This window comes from Delphinapterus leucas, chromosome 12 (assembly GCF_059928025.1).
Source record: "Delphinapterus leucas isolate spDelLeu-1000000601 "Yukka" chromosome 12, BTC_Dleu_Yukka2, whole genome shotgun sequence".
Classification (NCBI taxonomy): Eukaryota; Metazoa; Chordata; class Mammalia; order Artiodactyla; family Monodontidae; genus Delphinapterus; species Delphinapterus leucas.
In genome coordinates, this window is record NC_143140.1 from 69,809,886 (window position 1) to 69,829,292 (window position 19,407).

General features: G+C 41.9%; 2 protein-coding genes across 19 annotated transcripts in view; both read right to left on the reverse strand.

Annotated features, from left to right (window-relative positions):
- MAP7 (microtubule associated protein 7) overlaps positions 1 to 4,289 on the reverse strand; it is a 168,335-nt gene extending 164,046 nt beyond the window's left edge. For 6 of the 7 annotated variants that reach the window (XM_089921649.1, XM_089921646.1, XM_089921647.1 and 3 more), the window contains exon 1: positions 703 to 810. In XM_089921649.1, the coding sequence (XP_089777775.1) occupies positions 703 to 769 (67 nt within the window). In that variant the 5' untranslated portion in view covers positions 770 to 810. Of the gene's footprint in view, positions 1 to 702; positions 811 to 4,238 lie in introns of those variants that run through there. The other variant, XM_089921652.1, reaches the window with a different exon arrangement.
- A 2,141-nt stretch (positions 4,290 to 6,430) lies between these two features.
- Positions 6,431 to 19,407, reverse strand: part of MAP3K5 (mitogen-activated protein kinase kinase kinase 5) — a 210,737-nt gene continuing 197,760 nt past the window's right edge. For 6 of the 12 annotated variants that reach the window (XM_089921638.1, XM_089921633.1, XM_089921639.1 and 3 more), the window contains 5 exons: positions 15,293 to 15,560; positions 10,821 to 10,933; positions 9,710 to 9,822; positions 8,091 to 8,167; positions 7,171 to 7,379 (listed from right to left, as the gene is read on the reverse strand). In XM_089921638.1, the coding sequence (XP_089777764.1) occupies positions 7,319 to 7,379; positions 8,091 to 8,167; positions 9,710 to 9,822; positions 10,821 to 10,933; positions 15,293 to 15,560 (632 nt within the window). In that variant the 3' untranslated portion in view covers positions 7,171 to 7,318. Of the gene's footprint in view, positions 6,510 to 7,170; positions 7,380 to 8,090; positions 8,168 to 9,709; positions 9,823 to 10,820; positions 10,934 to 15,292; positions 15,561 to 19,407 lie in introns of those variants that run through there. The other 6 variants (XM_022557515.3, XM_089921635.1, XM_089921634.1 and 3 more) reach the window with 5 other exon arrangements.

The window sequence follows — 19,407 nt, forward strand, 5'->3', positions numbered from 1 at the left end:
GGACTAAAAACATGAACGCCGAGGACCCTTGTTTCAAGTCAACGAATCTCTGAGCCCTCCCCAGCACCTGCAGGCCCCCATCACCCTGCAACCAGCCCCTGCCTCGCGATCCCAGATCTCAGAACTCTCGTGAGCCGGTCGTTAACTGCGGACCCCAGGGCAGCGGGCGGGCGCTGCTCACGCGCGACCATCGCGCCGGGCTACCCCGGCACCCGGTGCGCCGGTTAAGGCCGGAGAGTTTGCGCAGAAAAGGGTAATCCTGCTAGCCGTACCTGGCCGAGGATTTTCCGGCTGACGGTTTGGTTTGGGGGATACAATTTTCCCATTCAATTGAATCAGATCCAGCCCGGCAGGTGGGAGAGGAGCGGCCAGCGTCTCTCCACTTCCTCCTCCCGCCCGCGCTTCCACCTGTTTGGGGTAAGTCGAGCTGGAGCGCAAGAGGGGCGGCCGGCACTGCAGCCGGGCGCCGGCAAACTTGGGCGCCGGGGCCGAGCAGCCGACGCGCGGAGGCGGAGAGCAAGCGGGCTCCGAGCCGGGGTACGCGGCGCGCCGAGCTGGCCTTTCCGGGCCGCAGCCGGGCGGGGGAGGGGAGCGCCGGCGCCCCGCGCGAGTCCCTCCCCCCACCCCCCTCCCGCCCCAGGCCGGCTCGCTCTTCCCGGCCCGAGCCCGCCGGACCACCACCTGCCCCCGCAGCTCAGTCACCTGTTTCGCTCTGCGCAGCGCCATCGCCGCCCGTGTGGCGGTCGCCGCCAACTCTCAGGTCCGCCATGGTGCTCCGATGACGCTCCGGGAGAGCCGCTCCGCCCTCTTCCTCGGCTTGGCTCCCGCCGGCCACCCCCCCTGCCGGGCCCCCGGCCCAGACAGGTGAACGCCGTCAGGGAAGGGCGGAGGAAGGAAGGAGCGAGCGCTCGCGAGCCCGAGGCGGCCTGGGCCCGGCGCGCGGGCGCGCCCCCTCGTGGGCAGGTGCGGCGTGGCAGCCACTCCGACGCACGCGGCTGGGTTTCCGCAACCAGAGAGCGGGCGGAGCCAGGCACCTGGGCCTCGAGCTTCAGGCCCCGGCTGCCCGCACCTCGAGGTCTGGAGGCGGGTCGGCGACGCTTGGTGGCGCTATGAACTGGGACGGTCTGAGGATCAGTCAAAGTGAGGCGAGAGCGTGCGGACGCTCTATTCGTCTCTGAGTTCTGAAGCAGCCAGGTCAATGTTAGTTTCGCCAGGACTGGCGTTTATGCTGACAGCCGCCAAAGAGGATGATGCCACGTGGAAAGGCGAAGTACACGAGCTGGATTCCACACTGCGGTCCGGTCTCCATTCTGCGCTTTAGGACGCCATTGTTGATGACCTGTCTTTTCACCAGGCTTCTATATCTGATGAACCCCAGGGCATACAGCTTAATGAAACTTGTGCCCAGTGATGTGGCTTTTCTTATTCTTGATTTCCGGTTAGCAACTACCCTGTGACTCCTGTCTTGCTCCGGAAGACCACGAAAAAAAGTTTCATTTTTTAAAGAAACATTATTAGCTGCGGAGAAACCAATTTCTGCTTTAATAAGCAAATAAACGTTAAGCAACAAAATGCTGAGGAAAAAAAAAGTTGCCTGTATAAATGGAAACATAAAGGAACAAAACTGAGGAGCGCTGAGTTCTGCCTCGTTACACAGAGATGTACTCCCACAGACTCGGTCGGCTGAACACAAACGGCAAGCTCCCAACAGTTTTAAACCCTTTCAAGGACTTCAGCAGAATCTAGTGGACACCCAAGTGTGCCCGAGAACAGTGTTGGATTTCTCGCTAGGGTGACAATTCCTACCATCCTTGCATGCACATCCTGCCACTCTGAGCCCAGCAGTGGACTGGTTTTGTTTGGTTTACTGGGTCACTGGCTGACTAGGTAGAGGTTTTGCTTAAGGGACCCTTGTGCTGTGGTTTGTAGTCATGGATTTTCCCTTAGTGCCATTTCTACAGTGGACTAGGCAAACTGATCATTTAGCAATATGATCTTCCTAAATCACATTCAAATGACTCTTATCACACTTCTAATCGATAAAAATAAAACACCAGGTGGGTGGAAGTAGTTTTAGACCTCAGCTTGGGCCCAAGCAAAGATATATTTTACTACATTGTCACCAGAGTTTAAGACACTTTCCTGTGAACATCAGAAAGACCCCCTTAGCTGAATTTTGAGAGTTGAATTCTCTGGAAGAACCTTGAGAAAAGGAGGTGATTTGTTTTCAAAAGGAGGTGTTTGTTTTCTGCTATACCATTTACTGAAGTAAACCAATGAGTTCTTTCTTTGACTCCCCACCCCCCAAAATATCGAAGACTAATTGGTGTTTTTATTTGTAGGCGTGTTCGGTTTTGTGTGTGCTTATCCCTTCTCTCATTCTTTTGATAACTTATGTTTCAGTTTGTCACAAGTTACACAAAAATAAATGCAATAAGAAACACACCAAAATTCTTCACTTGGGCCCTGTACAGACTTTGCATTCCAAACCTCACGCGGTGTCTGTAACAGGGTGGACTGTTGCGTGAATGCAGGAATGGATGACGTCTGTTAAATGTCACACACCACCACGTTGTGCTTTCTGTTGTCCTTTACTTAGAACATGGAAGCCATCTGTCCTGAGCTCTCACATCCATCTCGGAATCTCACGGAATCATCATGATTCCCTTTCCTGGGGAAGAGCTGAACTTCCTGATGCCACCTCCTCCACTCCTGCCTCCTTTGAAACCTCATCCCTCCCTCCTCCCTGCTCCTCAAGTGCCTCCATTCAAGGTACTCTGCCCCCAACAAATACATTTAGGAGTCTTTGATTCAGAACATTTCTTCCTTTGACTTCCACCCTCCCAATCTCTTGTCATACATTTTGTTCACCAAAGGATATACATGTGTGGACTCCAGTACCATCATCAGCTTATCATCTTTAACCAGCTGTGGTCTTTCTTACCTGTCTATAAAAACTTTCTAAGTCACAAAATCAAATAACCTGTTATTATTTTTTAATCCATCATTCCCTTAGACTTTCCGCAGCACTCGACCCTGATCGTCTTCCTCTTGGCTCACACCACTGGCCTGTTTTTTTTCGCATTCCTCTGTGACCAGTTCTTTTGTCCTTTTGGGGACTTAAACTCCTCCTCCTTCTCGACTTGTCCCCAAACTTCCCTCCTCCCCAGATCTTAGGCCATAACCTTTCTGCTCTACTCTGTTTCTCACAGTCCTCATTTACTATTATCTCCATCCAAGTGACTCCTAAATCCAGAATCAATACTCTTGACCTCAGTCCTGACTTCCACCAATACATTCTCAATGGTCTCCGCACATTCTAGCACGATGCCCTGCCATTAATTCAACATGTCCCAGACCAGCACCGCCCCAAACTTGCCTATTTTTGAATCCTTCTCTCACTCACATAGGCTCAACATCTATCCTTTCGTTTTCATTGTCATCACTGCCCAAATCCGTGTTCCCAAATCTTGTCAATTCATTGTTCTGATTCCACCTTCTCAATTCCTATTGCTCTAACTCCTACTAGACCCTCATTCACATCTGAAACAGTCTCTGAACTGCTCTGTTCAATTTCCGTTCCCCCTAATTTACCCAACACAACTTCACCAGGTTAATCTTCTAATACACAGCTACTTTACACACACCCACTCCCTTGCTCAAAAAAAACTGAGTCCCCGTTTCTACATAATTAAATACTAACTTCCCTTCCCTCCCTGACCACCCCCCAATCATATCCTGAGCTCTCTCCTATCCCATTTTCCACTTCTCATCTCTATAATTTATATTTCCAGCCAAGTAAGAATTTGAATGAGTTAAAATTTTTGTGTGCTTTAATGCAATATAAAGGTTGTTCACTTTCTCTAGAACACCTTGAAAATCTCTTTCTGCCTTTGTTCTTGGAGCTCTCTGCCCAGAGCGACTTCTCCAGTCCTGACTAATTTAATAATTCCTTCCTTCCAAGGCCTCCTCAGTGAAGCCTGTTCCACCTGCCCAGGCTCCCAGCAAGCCTGTCCTCTGAACCTCTCCAGGGCCTTCTGAGCTTGCCACTTGTCCAGCCTTTAATACAGACTAGATGTGATTTGTTACTGCAAACCTGTCTCTTCAACCTGATACGAATTACGTGGTGGCGGGGACTTTGTCTTCTCTTTCTCTATAGGTGTCCGTAAAGTCTGGAGCCATCAGTTATCTGATTTGTTGACAGACTGCAGATGTCCTTGATGACACACGTGCCTTACCTGCATTCTGAATTTGATGGGCTTCACGTATCTCTCTCCTGCTGCTACACCGCCTCACACAGAGTAAGCATTCCAGTGGGTTCGCAGTAATTCCGCACTGTCACACTGTTTCATGTGATGGCTTGGGAATGAATGAAACAAAATATGCAATGACAGAATTGGGAGAGAGAGGTCAAAATGTGGTTAAAAAGAAACATTGGATCTACTTTTCCCAGCAAATTCCAGTTTTGTTTCTCTAATGAGACTGCCGCCAGCACCCATGCATAACTGTTTTGTTACAAACCATCTTTCTGGGTTCAGCTCTGGACCTTCACTTCTCTGTAAAGCCTTTCTTGACCCCCTCTGGCAGTTAGATGTAACTATAGCACTTACTACATGTACTGTTCTTTTATTGTCTTGATTCCACGTCTGACAGTGAGCTTCAGGGCCAAGAACGGTGTCTTCTTCATGCACAGGATGCAGTACCCAGTACGTATTTAATAAGTACTTTGGAGTGAATAATGAGGTAACACTAGCAGGCAGCATCGCGGTGTTCACTACCTGCTAAGCATTGCACTATGCACCTCACCTGCATTATTTTATTTAAATCTTACCACAATCCCATGTTATTTCCCCCGTTTCAAATGAGGAAACTGAGACTTGGAGAGGTTAATTAGTTTGCCCAAGGTCACCAGTAAGTGGTAGTTTTGCTCCAGGCCTGCGTACTTAGACTCTTGCTGCACTAAATGAACAATGAATAGTAACCATCTGACGGCCACCTCAATGGAAAGGGGCTGTCCCTGTATCTCTCCAGGTGGCACTTGGAATTAGGAGGTGGGGCTTGATAGTTTTAAGTTATCTGTAGAGCTTTGTAAAAAGACCTCTGGGCCCTACCCCAAACCAATAACAACGGTTTCTCTGAGGTGGTAGCATCGATGTGGTTTTTAAAGCATCCAGGTCATGATAATGTGAAGCTGGGTTGAGACTCACTGGCCTAGGTGGATGCCAAAGGCCTTTTAATGCAAGCCTTTCATGAAAATTGGGCCATAATGGAATTGCCTTCTTTTGTGACTAAGACCCAGCATTCTGGAAAAAAAAAAACAAAAACAAGAATTAAAAAAACCTAGTGATGGTAGTCTGGGAATGTATTATGAACCATGTAGGGAGAGTAGAATATTTGCCCATAGATATAGGGTAAGAGGAAGATCCCAAGGGGAGATTATATCATTAAAGAGTCGGCTGAAGATGGGTAGCATGATCCTATATATGGTCTAAAAAAAGCACTTTACCACTACAGGTGGGGATATGAACTGTGGCTTAATAAAGAAGTTACCCTGTGTTTCAATATGAGTGAAATGATATATCATTTAATTTATACCTCACCTCTTTGAGATTTCCCCACAGGACACAGGAGGCAACTATCTGTCCTCAGGATTGAGATGTAAGAAAAAGATGCACCTATATTGTTGCAAGTATCAAATGAGGACATATCGGTGAGAACTTTTCACATACTCTAATGCAATATACAAAAATTATATTGTATGCTGATGGGACTTCCCTGGTGGCGCAGCAGATAAGACTCTGTGCTCCCAATGCGGGGGGCCTGGGTTCGATCCCTGATCAGGGAACTAGATCCCACACGCATCCCACAACTTAGAGTTCGCATGCCACAACTAAGGAGACTGTGAGCCGCAACTAAGGAGCTGGCAAGCCACAACTAAAGGAGCCCTGGAGCTGCAACTAAGGAGCCCACCTGCCACAACTACAACCTAATGCAACCAAATAAATAAATGAATATTAAAAAATATATATATATATATAGTATGTTGATTTTTACATAGAAGTAAAGATGCCTCCTGTTTTATCAAAGACTGTTCTGTATGGGTCAAATCATGATACAGCTCTGATATTTCTATCTTGCATAATAAACAGGTTCCTCTGTATTTAAGAAATTTGTTTATGTCATTCATCCACCTAGGAGCTTCAGACTTCATCCTATTCACATGGGCAGGCTTATAAAATATAATATGTATCCAGCTTAAAATAAAAATATTTCCCTCAAATATGAGAACTAAAATTAAGGGAATAGAAAATGCAGTGTTCTCCACTGGGATGCTATTTGCAGCCCCTTTGAGGTACACAATAGTCATCCATGGTAACTTGGGGCCTTGAGAAAAAGACACTGACTTTCTTTTATTCTGTTTTTCCACGTTCTCTCTTTTACCACTCTGTAGCCCTGAGGAATAACTTGGACGTCAGTTGTTCTTTGACTACTTGAAGGGAAGACAGATTCTATTTAACATTAGAGATGAAGAAATGGTTAGAATTTCGACACAGTAATTATCTAGATTGCCAAAACAAAATACGAATTCTTTAGAATTTATCAAAACAGTATGTCGAGAGTCTTTTTACTTTTTAGAGTAAATATGACACAAGGGGTAGCTTTAGAACAAGCTAACGTTACTAGGATTCAGGCAGGTGCAACTGGTACAGTTCAGTAGTACATAAATGACTCAAACAAATGTACTCTAGACCGGAAACTTAAGTTACAAAATATAGTCAATATTACAATTAATACAGGTAAGTAAAAACCATTGCTCTCAGATTCTGCACACTTAAAAAAAACCCCATAAACTTTATACAATAAAATCACGCATTTCTACTCCAATTATTAGGGCATATTACAAACACACATAAGCCTAAAAAGTTACGGTCACATTTTGGTTTTGTTCCAGTGATGCACAATCGCATGAAATGTTCTATCTGTTTCGTGTGAAATAAACATTTGGCTGAAGTGCTACAGCCGCTGAATTAACAATATTTCCATAAAAATGTTCAGACTAAAATAATCCCAAACATCGCAGTGTTTAGGATTATTTTGAGAGTCCTTACAAAGAGTCCTTATGAATCATAGAAATAGAAGCAGTTAGGAAATTTCAGTGTATTTTGTCTGTTTTGTTTTTTTTAACACGAGTAAACAAATACTGGATTTAAAGTGCAGCTTCTTTCTCCTCTCCCTTCGATTCTCCCTCGCCTAGAAGATCAGGTCTGTATTCGTTTTTAGAATCTCCAAGGAAAGTTGGAAACAAATTGAGCGACAGTCAAGTCTGTTTGTCTCGAAAGTCAGTGATGGCTTTCCACAGTGTACACAGCATCCCTCCCCTGTTTAAAGACAAGAACGTGGTGAAGAGATCACTTCATTTGAAACAATGCCCTTGAAATATGAAAGTGACTTCTTAGCTTTCAGTGGCTCTGATCAGAACATGAAGATCCCAAAGTCTTATCACTCATTATGTATTCTTTTTGTATATATTTTCTCCTTATCCCTCCATGCCTTTCCTTTCCACTCCCACAGACTACCAGGGCCCAAAGTGTCATTTTAGACTTTCTGCACTTTTGAAATGTGTCTTTCTAGAGGTGGGTCAGAGTAATCATTATGTATGTGCTGGGCCTGATGGAAAAAACAAATTATTATAAGAAACTATCAGATTATAGCAGGTATTTGGATGGCAAATCAGTATCTCATCCTGCTATTTCTATTAAGCATGATGCAATCACGAACCAAATTAGAGCATTTGTTTAAGGCAGCTTTAGAATATCTGTATGCTCTTAATCTGATGTGTTATCAAGAAAAGTCTTCCAGCTGACTCTGCATTTACTGATATAGACATATTGCTTATTAGAGCTCCCGATAATAGCCTGCTACAACTAACTCAGGTTTCTCAGAGCAGCTGAGAACTGGAGAGCTTCACCCAGGACTGTAGAGCTAGTTAGAGCTAGGTAGCGACCCAGGACGGAAGGGACCCAGGCTTCTTGATCTCAGCCCAGTGCTCTTTCCATCATGATGAGACTGAACAGAAAGAAAAGCGGTACCTTAGTCTCAGGCATTTTAAATCGTCACGTGTAACATAGTAGAGAACATCTGCTAGTGAATAATCCTCGGCCAAAAACTGTGGAGAAAGTAAAATAGGCACAAAAGTAAGATGTTTTATGTACTTTCAGTAAGTCGCAAACTATCCATAACGTAAACATTGGCAAGAATGAAAAAAAAATCTAAAAGGAAATCCACGAAAGACATAATCTTTTGGAATTATTAGAAAAAAGTTCCCCCATTACAAAATAATTACAAAGAAATACATCCATATGCCTTCCAGGAGCAAGAAGATTACAAGCAACACAGAATTTCTGGTTGGTCTTCTGATGAATAGATAAGACTTGCTTGTAATTACACCTGCTGCTTATAAGATAATGTTTTTATTTAGGGTTTACTGCTTTGTAGCTTTATTTTTCTCCAGTGGATAAAAAGCGTTGCTTACACTTAATTTCCGATAAAATGTACTTTCCAATACTTACTACAAAATCAGAGTCCTGAATTTAAGTGAAGCTTTTAATTCTAAATCTTTTAAGAAGGGCAGTGATTTAGTGGATCATCAATTACTACTCCTTAATTTTGATTTGAACCTAAGTTAGAGGGAAAAATATTTTGATGAACTTGATTGGATACATTATTTCCCATAGGCAAGGGAGTCCTTTAAATTTATTTAATTTGTTATGCAGATTTCTAAGGAGACCCTACATTTTATTTAGTGGTCCAATAAATTATCAAGTCAAGAGAAATACATCTTTATTCTTAGTTGTTTAAAAAATTTAAATATAAAACTGAAATCAATGTAATAGTGTACTGAGGCTCTTTCTATAAAATAATAAAAATATAACCTCTTACTATGTATATATGTGTATACATATTATGTAATCTTAAAACATAAAGAAATGCTATTCATGCTGACTACAAAAGCTCCCTATAGGGAGCAGAGATGAATTAGGTTCTTATAGACATAATATAGTTTATACAGAAAGTGTCTGTTTCTGCCATAAGTTCACTAACTAGTCTAGCTTATTACGTAGCAATAAGTAACTGCTGCCCAGTGCAGTCTAAGAATGTCACAAGAGAATTAAAAAGTTAACACACAAGAGAAAGAATCAGGAACAGAAGAACTTTTTTCTTTCAGTTCTGTCTTGATTTTTCCTACTCTTTTTTTTTTTTTCCTACTCTTTATTTTCAACTCAAAAACATAAAAATCCTTAGGAGTTCTGGACCACAGAGCTTTCACCTGCCCTGCACATTCTGCACCTCTACCCCCAAATAGTTTTCCCTTCTCATCTGCCCCCCACCCCAGAACATCCACACAGATAGCGTATTCCTACATACTCCTTTAGACTTCGGCTCACTGGTCATCTCAGAAAACCTTCCCCAGCTTCTCCCTCCCTCTGTCTCGTAACACTTGATAACCTTTCCTTCACAGAATTGACCAGGACATAATTACACTTGTATCTGTGGGGTTGTTTGATTATCATCTGCCTACCCCAGTCTGTGAGGGCAGGGTTGGGTCTGCATTTCTCACCAGTGCACCCCCTGTGCCTAGCACATAGTAGGCACTCAACATTATGAAACAAAGTGAAAGAATGCTTGTCCCACAGAATGTTTTCTTTACCCGACTTATAGTGTCTTCATCGGCTCCATTTTCTCGCAGCCATTCAGTAAGTTCGGAATCTTCAGTATTTGTGCCAGGAGAATTCAGGTGACACACAGGCAACCCTGGAATATCTAGAACAGCATGGAGAGGAGGGAAGGACGTTCTTAGCTTCAGCTAACAGAGGTCATCTGAGACCCTCCTGGTCAACATTTATTGATACTTTAAAAGATTTTTCTCTATCAGAGTATAATTAATAGAAACCATTGAGATTGGTAGTCTACATGACAATGTAAATAAAACTCTTTAACACTGCTTACTATACTAGTAAATGGAGAGTCAGTGACAATAATTAATGATACTCCCACCTTATAGTTTCATATCAATTTTATAGCTTCGTAGAATAAAATGGTACACCAAAATTGTACTGTGTGTTTTTCATGCAACAAAGATAAGCATGATTAGCAGAGCGCCATATAATTATAATAATCTCTTTTTCCACTATTTGCAATAATATGGAAGGACCATACATCTGAACAAAAAAAATATGAACCTTATTTTCCTCTAAACAGGCTAAATAAGATTGTCTAAAGATTATCTTTCATACCCAATTTCTCACATAATAGATTTCGTCAAAGTTCCATCTGACTTTTTTAAAAAATTGAGATAAAATTGACATATAACATTGTATTAGTTTAAGGTGTATCCAACTTATGACTTTTTATTACTGTATCTTGATTCTGTTTAAGCCTTGTCAAGTTATAAGGGGGGGGTGGGAACACTAGAAAACACAGAATACAAATGCAAAATGACAAAAAATATTATTTTATTCTAGTAATTTCATTGTGAAATCTTAAAAAGAAATAAGGACAAAAAGACGGAGAGCCCTACTTCAATAATACATAATCTCGGGAAACGGTGATCATGAATCGTCTTACTTTTACTGCACTTATAAGAAATGACAGCTTTGCTACAATTAAGAATTGGGTTTTTTTTAAGGCAACTCCTGCTTGCAGTTGTGGGACAAGTGACAGATGCTGATTAAGCCATGACATAAAGCTACCTGTTGGCTTCCTGGCTTTTTGTGGCAGCCTGATTGAACAGTATTACTTTAAAATTTTCTGCTATTCACCTGTTGGTTGGGACTTAAGCTTCAGGTGCTTAATTTCTTGGTCTTTTTCTTCAATAGCTTGATGAAGAAGTGCTTGTAATTCCTTCTCTTTCTGAACCAATTCTTCCAGTAATCTGCGGAAGGAAATTACATTGGTTGACAGGATAATAAAGCTAGAGCAGCCACAGAGTGATCTCCTAGGCAAGGGCTTCTCACGCTGTAATGAACACAGACACCCCTGGGATTGTATTAAAATGCAGATTCTGATCCAGTAGCCTGGGGCTGGGGAGCGTTAGGAGAGGGACCTCTGAGCTTCTGCATTTCTAATGAGCTCCCAGCTGATACTCATGTTGCTGGTCCACAGACCCCCAGGTTGAGCAGCGAAGCTCTAGAAGGTGTGTTTCCAGACAAGAATTTAAAACTTCCACCCCTAGTTGTCTGCCAAAATCTTCAGTGATGTTGTTCTGTTTCTTTTTATAACCATAAATGGCAAAAAAGTTTATATATGATATTAACAGACCTATATTTTACATGTGTGGCCCCTCATCAAAAACAGTGTGTCAATATGGGTAATACAATAGGCAATGCAAAGCAGAAAGGTAGTCACTTTTTTTAAACTATGAAAATTTGAGAAGTAACTATAGGTGAGGCCACCTATAGTACCTGGCATATAATAAATCCTCAATAAATGTTAATGGTGGTTGCTTGGGTTGTTGTGGTTGTTACTGTTATTTCTCTCCTTCTAAGGGGAGCAGTGAAGTGGGTAAAAGGATAGCTGTGTTCCTGGTACATTCGGCTCCCAGTTGGCATCTGATGCATTCTCCAAAGAAACAAGGAGAAATATTATTACACATAGTTCTTACCCATGAAAGGTTCACTATACAACTGAGAGCCAAGTGGTAACCCACTCACCATTCTCAACACAGTTTTCTGGGAGAACATTCCAGGTTGTGAAGAGAGATGTTCTGATTTTTTAGAAAACCATCTTCAAGTAACTTGGATTCAGAATTATAACAATTTAAGATACATAATTATTTATAAGATCATCAAGGTACGTTGTTGCATGCCCTATAGCTCTTAGCAAGCTGTATTTATTTTACTTTCTGAGTAGTGACAGATTTAACTCAGGGCCAGATTCCATTCCAAAAGTTTGTTTCTGCTTCAGCTGACATGGTCTGAAGACAGCCCAGCCCGACAGAAGGCAGCCCTGGGCCTTGTATCCTGGTTCAGCCACCCACTTCCTGTGTTAACCTTGACAAATGACTTAACGCCTCTGGGCTTCAGTTTTCTCATTTGTCAAAAGGAAAAGTAGAACTTCCTGAAAGGATTGCTGTGAGCACTAAATGAGACAGTATAGGTAAAGTGCCAAGCACAGTGCCTGGCCTTTAAGAAGGGCTGTTTTGTTCCCTGCTGCCGCCTCAGGCCCCGGAAAAGAGGCCATCCAGGGCTTAATAGGGTTTTTTTCCCTGACCCCCAGGCTCCACCCCTTTTCCACACAACAGAGACATGTGAGGCCATTAGGTACGAGAAAGGGTCACAGTAGAGTAGGTAGCAGAGGTGAGACAAAAGGAAAACACAATGAGAGGCAGACAGAAAGTGGTTCCAGGAAGAGAGTGTGTTTAAAGACAGTTGCACAACTGCAGAGCAAACAGTGCACAATTGGGCGGATTAAGCAGTGGGCACTGAAAGCAAGAGGGAAGCAGAGGATTAGGGGAGACTTTTATCTACTCTAATGCGAACGATATTCAAAGAAATGGATAGCAAGCTCATTATGAATTTTTTTAAGTTGGCAACTTTTTGGTCTGGTATATATTTTTGTCTTTCTTGCTAATTTACGTGTATGGAATAGTGACAGCATATTCTTATTGTTTTTCTCAAAGAACACAAGTGAAATTTTCTAGAATTTAACCCATGTTTACCTAGACTATATATTTCCTGTTTATCTTAAAAGCCAGAACGTAATATTGGAAGCAAAGCATTGACAGGCCACCTCATTTGTCCCAAATCCAGCTCTCAAAATGATTTATTTTAAGGGCATATCCATCCAGTCCATCAGTTTTATTTTTACTTTGTCTTCAGTTAGTAGGGAAATCCTTTGAAACCAAGGCAAATGACTGCCTCTCTGTTCCAGAGACGTTTGCCAAGGATCAGCCATGAGATCAATTTTTTAACTCAGATGGGTGTGGGTGGGGAGCTGGGTTGATGGGTAATTCCAGAATTGCAGGGAAGGGAAATGAGATAACCAGTCAGCTCCTCCTGAGTTCGATTTTAACTACCTCTGCCGTACTGTCCCGACTCCTTGTGTGAAGCAAATTATTGTCAGAACGTTTTCTGTAAGCATATACTTTAAGTAAAGCATACATTCTAAAGCTATTTTGTTATTTTCTGCCATTTAGTATTATCGATAATCCAATCATCAAGAGCTGGATAAACGTGACGTATCTTTATCAGTGATTATCCTAAATATAAGCTTAAGATTTCTAGCCCGAGGGTTTACAAGCTTTCCTAAAATCACACTAACATTTCCTCAATTTACTTTGCAATATATGTACATCTATATATGTATAGCAAGGAATATTCCACTGAAAGCTACAAGGACCAATATAGACATGACCAGCCCCTGATCAGCACTTGGACAGAAGCAGCTGCCCTTTCTTTAAATCCTAAGTGAAGTGAATGTTGTACCTGGTCTCACTTTTCTGGGGGTGATGGAGCTGTGGGAGATCCTACTAGAAAAAGAAAAAAGGAGGCCAACAACCATATAGATTTCACAGATACATGTGTAAATACACAGAGAAAAAACAAATGAGTGGGCCCTTGTAAGAACTGTTAACAACATACTAATGTAGTAAAGAAATGTGGTCAGTCTTGCGGGCAGACGTGGGAAGCAGGCCCTCAGCTAGCTTAAGACCCTCAGAAAAGAGATGTGAAGACCTGAAGAAAGCAGCCGGAGAAAGGCAGCCCTCAGGGACTACAGATGGATCGAGCATGGTGGACAGATGGCGGGGACGGGGTGTAAGTCAGGGTAACGCAAATGGACTGAGGAGAGAAGGAAAAGACTGCACTCAGGAGAGACACATTCTAGTGACATAAGCCAGGATACGTAGACGGAAGGTTCAGGGGCCAGAGGAGCAAATGCACCAGCTCACTGGTAAATAAAGTAGCTCTACTGTCTGGACGGCATGGGCAGGGCAGGGTTGGGTGGCTGGACCCAAATAGTTATGAGTGCACTTTCCTCCTCCGAGGATCAGAGAAGGGTATGAAAAAACAACTCCAGGACTGAGCGACAGACAGTAAACTGAAGAGAAGTGACTGAAGTCGACGGCTACTATAATGGATGGAGCGTCCTAATGGGACTATTACTTGAGAAGAGCAGGAAGATTTCGATGACGTCTTAGAAAAGGCTCCCGTTCTTTTCCACTAAGCAACAGAGATGCGAAGTAAAGAGCTGGGTTTCAGAGAACAAGACTGGGATAAGGAAGTCAGAAAGCCACTTTCCCTTTATTCAGAAAGATTTCTGTATGTAAATCATAGAAGATATGTATGGATTTACTTAATCATGCAACTAAAATTCATGTTTCTAAATATAGGATGAGGTTTGTACTACTCATACAAGCTTGGTATTCAAGCTTATCAAAAACCTGAACTTATGACTAAAAATAAAATGGTTTTATCTCCCCGGTGAACAACTTGGATTTTCAACTAAGGTTGCTAAATATTTGAACCACATTTATTGATTCACTCCAAAAAAAAAAAGTTTTCCCTGTCAAAACCCAAAGTCATAAAGTCAGTTGCCCACATGTCAACTGTAACCAGCACAGGAAGCTATAAATCATAAAGATACAGACCTTGAACTGTGCCAACATCTGTGAAGAACAGGAAATATTTACTGTTCATTTAATAACCTGATCATGTGGGTTCTGTGTTATCAAATTCTCAAAGAAAAATTAAACTCCAGATATGACACAGCATATTAAAAATAAAGCAGAATCACAAATGTGGTCAACAGATCATCCTTTCAAAGTTTTAAAATGAAAAGCTTTTGAACCATTAATTTTATCTCCTCCAGAACAGAGCTCTTCCTCTCCTGAAAGAACCTGATATTCCAAATCACAGGCTCTCAAGAACACAAACTCTCTACCTGTCTCTCAGCTATCTGTTGGATGGTACACGCTGCTCTGAGTCTGCATCCCAGAGAGTCTATGAGGTTACAACCAAGTTACTCTGAAAATCTCAGTGCACTTGGAGATAAAGCAGTGATCAAAGAAGAGCTGCTGAAGGACTGAACTGGTAGAAGCAGAAAACGTATTTGACTAAAGAGACTAATAAATTTCTCATTTTAATGAATAAAGCATTAAATCAAGTTTATATGAATGGGATAAAGGAATAATATTTTGTATATTCTGCAGACCAATCTTTAAAGTAGACCCCAAACACATGCACTTATATAAAAGTAAGAAAAAAGAACCCACCCATGTCAGAATAGGACTTACCTATTTGTTTCTATTTTCATCCTTCCAAGCTGTACATTCAGCGATCGGTGAGCACTCTGGGAGTCGTGGGATACAGTAGAACTGAGTGTGCTCACCCCTGAGGTGGCCACAGCATCTTCAAGGACCACATGAGGTCTTCGGACAGTTTGATTTGAAGGCTGTTCTTCATGGTCATCTTCTGCATCCAAGTCTTCTTGATCGGCAGTATCACTCTCAGATGCGAGGCTAAAATGTGGCCTCAGTTCTGTTAAGCATATGATCAACAACACTGTTAATGAAATAAGAATGATTGCTTTAATTTCTTAAGACATGAATGTCATCTCCCCTGCTATCAGTAAGAGATGTATTCCCAACTGCTTTTCCAAAAGTGATGACGGATTTCTGCACATTACTTTAGATTTGTTTTTCCAGTGAATGTGCAAAATTCACAAGATGTATAAACTCAGAATGATCTAACTCAAACAGAAGAGAAACTTCCACGCTGCGCATAAGGTACGTGGGAAATATGTTAAAATCAGAAAGCAATTATATAAAAACCTGTTAAGAATATAAAAATTTGTTTACACAATTAAAATTCGTATTTTCAATTATATAATATCTGGCAACTATTAACTCACTTAGAAATGAGGAAATTGAGATATAGAGAGATTGTATAAACAAAAGTAAGAACACAGAATGCTTTTTGCTTGTAACATTCAAAATGTAAGGGGGGGGGCGTGTACTGAAAATGCCGCACAATGCTTATATTCATTCTAGAAGACTATCTACTTTTGACTATTGGGTTAATTTTTGGTGTGTGTCCTACCCTAACCTGTTGACTAACCATTGAAATCTAAAGTGTAAAAGTTAGAAGTCTCCAGCTTAAAAACACTGTATGACACGAGTTCATCTGCATGTCACTTCAGAACTGGGGTGATACCTTCCCATGGGAAAAACTATTAAATTGTGATTAGGTTCTCAAAATGGCCCCCCAAAAGGAATTACATTCATAATTTAAGTGAAATCAGGGTAGCAGAAATACTGGGTCTTGGTTCCATATGCTATGACACATGGAACTTTTTTTTTTTTGAATGAAAGATTCTTTAAATTCTATAGTCTTTTACAACTTTCAAAAGTTTCACACACATGATTTTATATAATCCCATAATAACCCTTATTTTCCCTCTACCCTCGCATTGCCCCTCCCCCCTTCCCTCTCCCCACTGGTAAACACTTGTTTGTTCTCTGTATCAGTGAGTCTGCTTCTTTTTTGTTTCATTCACTAGTTTGTTGTCTTTTTTAGATTCCACATATAAGTGATAATAATATTTGTGGAAAGTTTGTATTTGTCTTTCTCTGTCTGACTTATTTCACTTAGCATAATGCCCTCCAAGTCCATCCATGTTGCTGCAAAGGGCAAATTTTCATTCTTTTGTGTGGCTGAGTAGTATTATACACACACACACACACACACACACACACACACACACACACACACACACACACATCTTCTTTAGCCATTCATCTGTTGACACCTTGGCAGTTGTAAATAACGCTGCTATGAACATTGGGATACGTGTATCTTTTCAAATTACTGCTTTTGTTTCTTTTGGATATATCCCCAGGAGTGGAATTACTGGGTCATATGGTAGGTCTGTTTTTAGCTTTTTGAGAAACCTCCATACTGTTTTCCACAGTGGCTGCACCCATTTACATTCCCACCAACAGTGTAGGAGGGTTCCCTTTTCTCCACCTCCTCGCCAACATTTGTTATTTGTGTTCTTTTCTAATTTTTTAAAAATTTATTTATTTTTGGCTGTGTTGGGTCTTCGTTTCTGTGCGTGGGCTTTCTCTAGTTGCGGTGAGCGGGGGCCGCTCTTCATCGCGGTGCACGGACCTCTCACTGTCATGGCCTCTCTTGTTGCGGAGCACAAGCTCCAGACGCGCAGGCTCAGTAGTTGTGGCTCACGGGCCTAGTTGCTCCGCGGCATGTGGGATCTTCCCAGACCAGGGCTCGAACCCGTGTCCCCTGCATTGGCAGGCAGATTCTCAACCACTGCGCCACCAGGGAAGCCCTTTTTTTTTTTTAATTGTTTTTTTTTTTTTAATATTTGTGTTCTTTTTAATGACAGCCATTCCGACAGGTCTGAGGTGATGTCTCATTGTGGGGCACCTGGAACTTTCATTAGATCACAGAACCCACCGAGAATCTGATGAAAGCCAATGGAGATTCTCCCCAGAAGAGAAGCACATTCATACAGCATTTTCCCTGGATTTCCTGAGGGCTCACTGACTCCCTGCAGCCTGTTCCGAGCGTCTGTGAACCACAGGTTAAGAGCCCCTGTGCTGGGGGAGGGCTCTTAAGTGGGAGGGATGCAAGACCCCTCCCACCACTCCCATATAGCCGTATGGCAACCAAAGGGCCTACCCATGGCCAAATCCTCCAGGTAACTTTTCTTTCTTTGCCTTACTGACCTGTGTATGGTATTCTCCTTTAAATCTTTGCTGCTGCTTCTCTTCGTCAGAGCCTTTTTGTCTACTACCTGTCCCTTAAAAGCTGGAACCTGAATTCCATTCTTCAGTTTTATGTTTCTACTTAACTCTCCATGGATGAGCTCATTAAAATCTATGAGAGTAAGTACATGTGATGTGTGGATGACAATCTAGCCTGATTCTGTTACATCCAATACCTCTAAATATTCCTGTGCAGGAAGCACTTCAAATTCAACGATCTAAACAAGAACTCATCTTTTGCTCATAACAAAACCAGAGTGCCCTTTTTAGGGCCAGGTTTATGTAGCCCTGACTTCCTTTACCAATCTGTGTTTATTTTCAATTTTTTTTTTATCACGGTGAAACAATGTATGACATAAAATGTACCATTTTAACCATTTCTAAGGGTACAGTTTAGTAGTGTTAAGTATGTTCACATTATTTTTCAACTAATCTCCAGAACTTCGTCATCTTGCAAAACTGAAACTCAATACTCATTCAACAATTCTGCATTCTCCCCTCCCTCCTGTCCTCGGCAACCACCATTCTACTTTCTGTGTCTATGAATTTGACTGCTATTGACACCTCGTGAAAGTGGAATCATGCAGCATTTGCCTTTTTGTTACTGGCTTATTTCGCTTAGCATATGTCTTTAAGGTTTATCCATGTTGTAACATGTGTCAGAATCTCCTTCCTTTTCAAGGCTGAATAATATTCCATTGTATGAATATACCACATTTTGTTTATCCATTCATCTATCATTGGACACTTGTGTTGCTTCTACCTCTTGGCTATTGTGAATAAAGCTGCTATGGACTTGGGTGTGCAAATATCTCTTTGAGATCCTGCTTTCAATTCTTCTGAATATATACCCAGAAGAGGAATTGCTGGAACATATGGTAGTTCTATTTTTTTTTTTTTTTTTTTTTGCAGTACGCGGGCCTCTCACTGTTGCGGCCTCTCCCGTTGTGGAGCACAGGCTCCGGATGTGCAGGCTCAGTGGCCATGGCTCACGGGCCCAGCTGCTCCGCGGCATGTGGGATCCTCCCGGACCGGGGCACGAACCCGTGTCCCCTGCATCAGCAGGTGGACTCTCAACCACTGCACCACCAGGGAAGCTTATGGTAGTTCTATTTTTAATTTCTTGAGGAGCCACTATACTGTTTTCCATAGTGGCTGCAGCATTTTACAGCCTCACCAATAGTGCACAAAGGTTCTAATTTCTCCACATCCTCACCCTTTATCTCTTAAGGTTAACCAAGCTCCACCTCTACACTGCTTTTTTTTTTTTTTTTTGCATTATCTCCTTTCTCCTTCCAAAATTCTATTTCCTAGATCATCTATAGTGGGTGTGACTCAAAATCAGGTGTTTAAGTTTCATAAGCCTGGCACTTGGTATAGGTGCTAAGACATATTAGTCTCTCAAAAAATGTTGGCAGAGTGGAAGTTATCCTACTAGGATTATTTGCATTTATAAGGGAACAAAACAGTGAAAAAAATCTTACTTTAAAAATAATTTAAGAGAGTTCAATTCTATATTAAATTGGAGCAAGAGTAGGCCTTTTAAATTTTCTAAATTTTTTCTCATGGTCTCTAAACTGAAATTTTAAAAACAATTTAAAAGTTTTATTGTCCTGCTGAAT